Source organism: Ostrea edulis, chromosome 8 (genome assembly GCF_947568905.1).
Source record: "Ostrea edulis chromosome 8, xbOstEdul1.1, whole genome shotgun sequence".
NCBI classification, from domain to species: Eukaryota; Metazoa; Mollusca; class Bivalvia; order Ostreida; family Ostreidae; genus Ostrea; species Ostrea edulis.
Window position 1 is genome coordinate 24,506,394 of NC_079171.1, and position 8,243 is coordinate 24,514,636.

The 8,243-nt window shown below is 35.5% G+C and overlaps 1 protein-coding gene across 2 annotated transcripts; it reads right to left on the reverse strand.

Moving 5' to 3' along the window:
* Positions 1–843: 843 nt before the first annotated feature.
* On the reverse strand, positions 844–7,871 carry LOC125662949 (PI-stichotoxin-Hcr2i-like). Of its 2 annotated transcripts, none has more exons than XM_048895284.2 (5): positions 7,766–7,871; positions 5,036–5,129; positions 4,192–4,365; positions 3,530–3,605; positions 844–1,019 (listed from the first exon to the last, which is right to left on the reverse strand). In XM_048895284.2, the coding sequence occupies exons 1-5, from the start codon at positions 7,808–7,810 to the stop codon at positions 944–946; spliced, it is 465 nt and encodes a 154-aa protein (XP_048751241.2). In that variant the 5' UTR covers positions 7,811–7,871; the 3' UTR covers positions 844–943. The 2 variants fall into 2 exon arrangements, with proteins under 2 accessions (XP_048751241.2, XP_056003215.1); XM_056147240.1 differs by having other exon boundaries at positions 5,078–5,129; positions 7,766–7,870.
* Between the last annotated feature and the right edge of the window lie 372 nt (positions 7,872–8,243).

The window sequence follows — 8,243 nt, forward strand, 5'->3', positions numbered from 1 at the left end:
AGGTGAACATGACGAACAGTGATCAATCTCATAACTCCTTTAAGGAATATAAAGTTAAGAATGGGTAAATACCCTTTGTTTTCATCGGATGATATGTCTCGACAATATTCATAAGATATATACTAGGATATGTTTTAAGTTGTATCTGGGGGGATATAAAGACATTTTCGTGAACATCTCCATTGGTGCTCTAAATATTTACATACCCATGGGAACCGTGGGGATCGGGATTAGAATATGCCCTCAGTACCCCTTGCTTGTCGTATGAAGCGACTAAATGAGGCAGTCCTTCAGATAAGACCGCAAAAACCGAGGCTCCGTGTCACAGCAGGTGTGATACGATAAAGATCCCTCCCTGCTCAGAGCCCACAAGTGGCGAACAAAGGCCTAAATTCTGCTGCCCTTCTTCACCGGTAATGGTGACGTCTCCATATCAGTGAAGAATACTCGAGCGGGACTTAAAACAACATACAACACAGTACTTTAAATATAAATTCTGAAGCCGATTGAATATTACTTGAATTGATAATCAAATCCGTATTCTTCTGGTCCAAAGATTCACCTTCAATCAAGTTAGAACATTGATATGCTAATAACATTTAGACACATCTTGGAAACAGATGTTTGCACATATGTACGGGGTAAAATGATGACTTGCTTGCGTACTTGCATTCAGTGGACATTGTCAAAATCTGCAAAACAATTTTTTCTTCTTTTCTTTGCATTTTTAGAACTCTACAATGTTTTTGAAGTAGTAATGACAACCCCTCACTAGCCCCGAACAGAATTTAAGGACATGAATGCGATAAGACCAAGAGAAAAAAAATTACAACACGACATTGATTAAAGTAGGATACACAATTTTTAATACAAATCCTCAAAAATAGCATTTGGCTGTTTAATTGATATTTCTTATATATTCCAATTTATTGTTCGTCCCATTTTAGCCACGGCGATGACAAAAACCAGACACATCCTCTCCATTGTACAGCCAAACAGACTGACAGGCACATATTGAACTGGAAAAAAACCAACCATACATCAAAAATCACTTACTCATAAAACCTCACTATTAATTCTGAATAGCGTCAAACATAATCCATTTTGTTAGTTTTCTAAGGACTTTATTTTTGGGGTGTTGCTAAAACATGGAACGAAAAACATAGCGGAAGGCGGAACGGAACGGAAAATAATTTATGCAATAACATTGTGAGGAGATCAGCTGTTTTTAAAATAGAAAGGCTTATTATGAACAAGGGAAGCAGACAATACAGCTAGAACAGGAAATCGTTCTCAGAATTCACCGTTTCATACTAATGCATATGTATTTCAAAACGGTGGATTTTGTAGATGAATTAACCAAATGGCGCCTGCTTAATGTTTTCCATAGTAAGTTGTAGTAAAAATATTAAGCAAGCGCCTGTGGGTACCATCCGTTTTCCGGCTTTGTAACCCCCACCCCCGATTGTGACAGTATGTTGTTTCACAAATGAAGAAAAAAATAAACGTACGGAAAAGATTTGAATTATAATTTAACCCCTTTCAAATTTTATTTCTTTGTTTGGTTACTAAAGATGCATATGAAGAAAAAAATAAACATACGGAAAAGATTTGAATTATAATTTAACCCCTTTCAAATTTTATATCTTTATTTGGTTACTACCTTAAAAAAGATTTTATGAGCATATCCAATGAATAAAGGTACTCCCCCCCCCCCCCCCCCCCCCGAAAACAATAATAAAAGATAAAATAATTTCGTTTAACAATTTTCCTCAAATACATTTATTTTAAATCGAATGTGCTTTTAATCGTACAAGATGTTTTTAAGAGAACTGAATTTGACTTTAGTTCTACACTTGGTACAATATACATTCATGCATCACATCAAATTCTAAAGCAAACGAGTCCAGTGTGTACAAATATTTGCCTCATTTGGGATGAATTTATGTGAACGTTCGTACATTTACAGATATCCTTTAGATTAGTGTTAAACCTGAAGAGATACAGCTAGATTGAAATAGTAGCAATGAAAACTAAGGTAAAGTATACGCTCCATAATAAGATGAATCACAGCAGATTTAATGAAATTAAAAGTCATCTAATTATTAACTTAAATGTAAAGATCCATGTATTCAGTTTAGAAATGAACTGCCAGAAGTCCCCTCTATTTAGGACTGGAATGAGTGGGCACTTTGTTAGTAAAAAATAATAAATCAAACACAAGATGTTTAACTTATTGACTTAATAAGATGATGAATTATTATGGTTTTATACATATCACACTTTCTGTTGTAAGTACACATATACACGGTGTGATGTGTTAATACATGTACATGTACGTTAATGATGTTTTACCAGGGGGGTGTAAACCACGTGTGTTCTTTTCATTCTCTCTCCCACAGGTGTCGCTGCTTGCTAACACCTCTGTTAATGCCGAAAATTCAAAATCCTTGTAAAACGCTTTGTAAATTCTGATAGAAACGTTTAACTTCATTTGCTTAATCAATTGATGTACAAATTTAAGGTAAAGTTGTTTTATCCCTTGTAAACCATCCCCAAATGTTGATTTTACTCAAAATGAATCCCCCCGATTTTTGGTGCTATCTTATCTACATTGATCATTCTAATTCTTTATTAAACTCTGTGCCGCTCCGCGTTTTAGCAACACACTTATTTTTGGAAATTCGTAAAATTCTTATTTTCATTTCAGGCGCTAAGATATGTAAAATTCAATCCATGCCATAACTGTAATCAATGTACTAAATCCAGGTATTGCGAGAGTTTATACCCAACCCACAGTTAGAAAACCACGGTATTAGTTGTTGTTATTCAGACAATGCGGAAGATTTTTTTGGTCACATGAGTCACTCAATGGTTATTAGCCTGCGTCCGTCATCGTACGCCTTCCGTCGACATAAATTATAATTTTTAGGGCTTTTGCTATCGCTCTTCCAGGGCCTTAGGGGTGGGATAAGAACTGGCAAAAATGACCAATTTGCTTTTTGTAGAAACCATTTTTACAACCACATTTATATAAGAAAAACTAAATGCATAGTCATGTAGAGCAGGAAGGCCTCTACCGCAATTGTAACTTTCATGATATTCGAGTAGACGTTCTGACTCTAGGATAGGGTCAAACATCAAATACAGTATTTCATGTATGTGTAAATCATTTAAATGAAAAGGTGACCGGTTGACAGAGGATGCTTACTCCTCCTGGACACCTGATCCTACCTCTGGTATATCCAGGGGTCCTTGTTTGCCCAGCTCGCTATTTTGTTTTCGCTATATGGGTTATGAGATTGATCACTGTTCGTTATCTTCACCTTTCCATGGATTGCATTTTAAGTCATTTTAGGCTTCATAGAAAAGTGAATAAACACTGACCAATCTCATAATCCCACAACCAAGACAAGAACAGGACAACGGCGGATCCCTTAGACGCCAGAGGAGGGGGTCGGGTGCCTAAGAGGAGTAAGTGCTATTCGTCTAAGTGTGTTATTATGGTGTGATATTTGAATTTTCTTACTGGCAAACGGCTCCTGGAACATTCGGGCAGGTCTCAAATTGACAGGGATTCACCAAACAGGCTATAGCAGGACAAGCTGTGAATGATAGAATCATCAGAGTAGTAGGCATCAATCTGGGAGAATTGCACAATGGCTGAATGGCTACATATCAGGTGTTTTTTTAAAAAAATATATATATACATGACCTAATTCCTAAATTGGCGTTACAAAAATACATTTGGGTTATTGGAGCCCTTCCGAATGCAGGGCTATGGTTCTTAACTTGATATCCTGTTTTACACAAGATGGATATATAACTGTCGTTATAATAAAACACACAGAGAAATCATTTAATAGCTTTTGCCGACTATCTTTCACGTAAAATCAGGCTTTATAACGCATCTAATCATACTACAATATTTTTTTTTGATGATTCTCGCTTGTTGTTTTTGTTTTTGTTTTTGTTTTTTGTTTTTTTTTTGTTTTTTTTTGTTTTTTTGTTTTTTTTACACATTGTTCCATAGTTATCAGCTATATGTTACTAATACTGTAAAAATAACGTTTTGTTTTAAGTATGTGAATGAAGGACTGATTCATTTACCGAACTTTCACCATATTTACATCAATTCTATCAGATCTATAGGGTAGCTTTGACTCGTTTTGACTGTAAGAATTGACTTACCTCTCGATTCACAAACACGTTGACAAAGAGATAGTCTTTGAAAATTGTTGGCGTTTCCTCCACAACACCCGTAAGTGAATGGGAGACATCTTCCTCGCCTGGCGTCGTAGTAATAACGCGGACAATATCCCCAACACGGGCCAACACTGAGAGGCAGTGCGCAGACTCCAAATGCTGATCAGAAAGCAAGAAAACATGGTTAGAACAGATCTGTCGCGACTTGGAATCAAACTCAGATCCATCTACAGGATGAAACTATATGCCATTCAGTGAACTGAAAAGTGATAGAACAGCTACTGACTGCTCAAGCTGGACAGCATAATGAACATTGAACGATGTTGAACACCGAACACTGTGGGAAAGGCGGAGAGAATCCCAAATGAATAGTGAAGAAACTTAGTGAACAGTGGAGGAGGAGGTAGATTGAAGCCGGGGAACGCAGGACGAACTAAAACAAATGGTAAGTAGACAGCCAATTACTAGAAATTTGATTCTATTTTGTTTTGAGTCGCATCTTTGTACGAAAGTAAGTGTGCCAAAGCAACAAGGAATATGCAGTTTTAAAGTATAATTAATAAACAAGCACTTTCTAGATTTTAACATCCATCCCTAGGTGAATACAGATGAAATATATATTTGATGTTTCGGAGACGTGAGAAAGCAAAATAATTTCTTGTCAATCAGTACTTCTATCATAATAAACATGAGTCTTGTTTACCTTGTGGATTTGATGGGCGTGGTTTTAAATATGTTTCTTTACCCTGTGGATTTGGTGGGTGTGGTTTTGAGTATGTGTATTTACCCTGTGGATTTGGTGGGCGTGGTTTTGAGTATGTTTATTTACCTTGTGGATTTGGTGGGCGTGGTTTTGAGTATGTTTGTTTACCTTGTGGATTTGGTGGGCGTGGTTTTCCGTATTGTCCTCCGTTTACTGCCACCTAAAAAGATCACGTTAAACTGCAGTCTTGAATTGTTTACTATATAATATTACTAACTGAACTGTTATTGATTATATGTCGTAAATATCCGAACTTTTAGTAATCTTGTACATATCCATTTGTGTGTTACATTTGACGACAATTGTATAGTTGGTTTTCATAAAATATTCACTTTTGTATAATATTCCGTTAATCTAAGTTAAAGTTTAAAAAGAGGTCTTTCAAACTACTAGTAAAATGGTATTCCGATATTTTGAAAAATAGGGAGAGGGACAAATTGAAGATTGTCTATATTTGATGAAAATATTATAATTGTACTCGTAATCTCAACATATTACTAGAATTTGCATACATTCCCATTGTTTAACAGTTGTGCATGCTTTGGGTTTTCCTTTCTTCAATTGATTCACTTTGATCCAATACCAGTGATTACACTACTGATTATCAAAGTATTGAATTAATTGAATTTTGGTTCCCTCATTGAAATAATATTTTCTTCTTGTTACTGTGCACATTAATTCAGGAACTCCTCATTCAGTTATTGATATACATATGTACATTTAAAGGTAAATATAACTAACAGTTAAATTAAGAGTAGGATAAACACGGACCCCTGGACATACCAGAGGTGAGATCAGGTGTTTAGGAGTAGTAAGCATCCCCTGTTTACCGCGAGGCCCATATCTCGATAAGGTAAACGAGGTAAGAACGGCCTAACAATTGGTATGAAACACGTCAGAGAGCATTTGACCCAATTGATGTTGGTCATTAGCTTGCACCGATTAAAAACCTGATTATACGTAGGTCGAGCTCGTGTGTATCGAATCAGTTGAGACTTAAGCATCATGTGCAGGTGATAATGGAATATGGCTACATAAATATGGAAAGTTGACGATTAAGAAGCTGCAATCACCCTGTTTGTCATTAAGTTGAGTTAGTTTCCCGTTAACATTTATTTCTTTTAGCCTAATTTCATGATTTCATTAAGTTTCAATCAACTAATGGTATCATTTATTGCAATATAATCAAAAATATTCTTATACAAATCTGTAATATGTCTGTTATTTGAAAAAAGTAGTTATTTTGAATTGCAGCTACCATTACTTCTATAATATTCATTATCTAAAGATATTCAGTAAAGTCCCTGAAGTCTGTCATTCAATTTAAGAGAGCAATAATTTGACAGTAAAACTTGCTAAAGAGGAACTTGCATATTATTGGATCAGGGCATAGGTTACTAACAGTGTTGAAATGTCTATGTTAATTTTCCATTTTATATCATGTATCTGCTGAACAATTAAAATGTCATTGAGAGCAATCAGTATGAATTAAAAAAAAATAATTAGCATAGAGGCTTGACGAATCAGATGTATTACATCCAACCGTTTCAAAACCCAATGTCATACAAATTTCCTTTTGATTTTTCATCTTACGAACCTAACTTGAAATCTTTCTTTGGGAAGATGAAACTAGGAAAGTACTTTGATTCACTAAGGTCAATAATAGTGTCTAATAAAACAAGAACTGTTTGTAAAAGATACATGTCTCCCATGGTGCAAAATTGAAAAGAGTTACATACATGCACAATTTCATTGATAGTAAAGCCAAACCAATTCAAGATATTGAACAGACAATATCTTTCTATGTCCAGAGTGAATTGACCATGTGACTTAAAAATCAATAGGTGTCATCTACTCCTTATGATGGACCAGTGTACCAAGTTTGGGTCAATCAAGCAAATGATTCTTAAAATATAAGGGATATTATATCACTTTGTCAAGTTTAACGGTTGAGCCTTTTCCATATGAACCCAGATTTTATAAGGGTCATCTACTTCATATGATGTACTAGTGTATCAGGTTTTATGTTTGTCAAGCAAAGGGTTCTCAAGATATTGTGCAGACAATATTTATGTATGTCCAGTTTGACCCTTAACCTTTGACTATGTGATCTCAAAATCAATAGTGTTCATCTACTTAAGATGTATCAGTGTATCAAATTTGATGTCTGTCGAGTAAAGGTTTAAGATATTGAACAGACATTATATTCCTATATCCAGTATGACTCTTGACTCTTGACCATGTGACCTAAGAATCGATAAGGTCATCTACTCCTGCAGATGTACCAGTGTACCAAGTTTGATGTCTGTCAAGCAAAGGGTTCGCAAGATATTGAACAGACAGTATAATCCTATGTCCAATTTGACCCTTGACCATGTGACCTCGAAATCAAAAGGGGTCATCTACTCCTCACAGTGTATCAGTGTACCAAGTTTAATGTCTGTCAAGGAAAGGTTTCTCAAGATATTGAGCGGACAACATCTTCCTATGTCCAGAGGAAATTGACCCTTGACCTTTGGACCTGGAAATCAATAGGGGTCTTTTACTACTCATAACCAACCCAACTATGAAATATCATTACGATGAAGTGAATGATATTGAGCGGACAACATGTCGTCTACTGACCAAACGACCGGTTCAAAGCAATATGTCCCTCTTCTTTGAAGAGGAGGGGTTTGTTTCGACCACAACGCAAGCTTAATTTTTTTGCAAGTAGTCCTTTCTCCATAGAATACAATGATAGCAAAATATAATGCATGTAATTAAATCTGTGATGGAAATTCAGAACAAACTTACAATTAAAAACGCTAGCATGACCACCAGTAATGGAAATCGCCCCATTGTCTCCTCTCAGTGTTGTAGTGCGTTATTGCAATTTTCAATCTTCTCCGTACTTTATGTAAGTTCCAGAAAAAATCACGTGATGGGACACAGGTAACATTTTGCGGTCAGTAAATCAAGGAATTACATATATTATATTTCAATTCTGGAATCCCTATGCGGATGCAAAAAGAATATTAAACAGTGTTCAGAAGTCAGTAAGCCATATCACATATAGTTATCAAGTATATAATGTTAATTCTTAAATCTTGATAAGTTGTCAACCCATATAAATTCGCCCATTTGTGTTTATATACACAAATGTAACCGATCATCACATAAAATATCCAATGCATATATTTATTACAAAATCAACACAGCCTATCTTTTCCTTAGTCTTCTCTCCCACTCCCCTTTTGGATTTGTTGATTTTTTGTTGTCGGCACTGTTTACC

Bases quoted from the DNA above. Each gene is read 5' to 3' on its own strand.
- LOC125662949 (XM_048895284.2), bottom strand. From the start codon at position 7,810: ATGGGGCGATTTCCATTACTGGTGGTCATGCTAGCGTTTTTAATT. The intron at 5,130-7,765 runs GTAAGTTTGTTC...TGATCTTTTTAG, and splicing joins TCATGCTAGCGTTTTTAATT to GTGGCAGTAAACGGAGGACA. The intron at 3,606-4,191 runs GTAAGTCAATTC...TATCATTCACAG, and splicing joins ACGTGTTTGTGAATCGAGAG to CTTGTCCTGCTATAGCCTGT.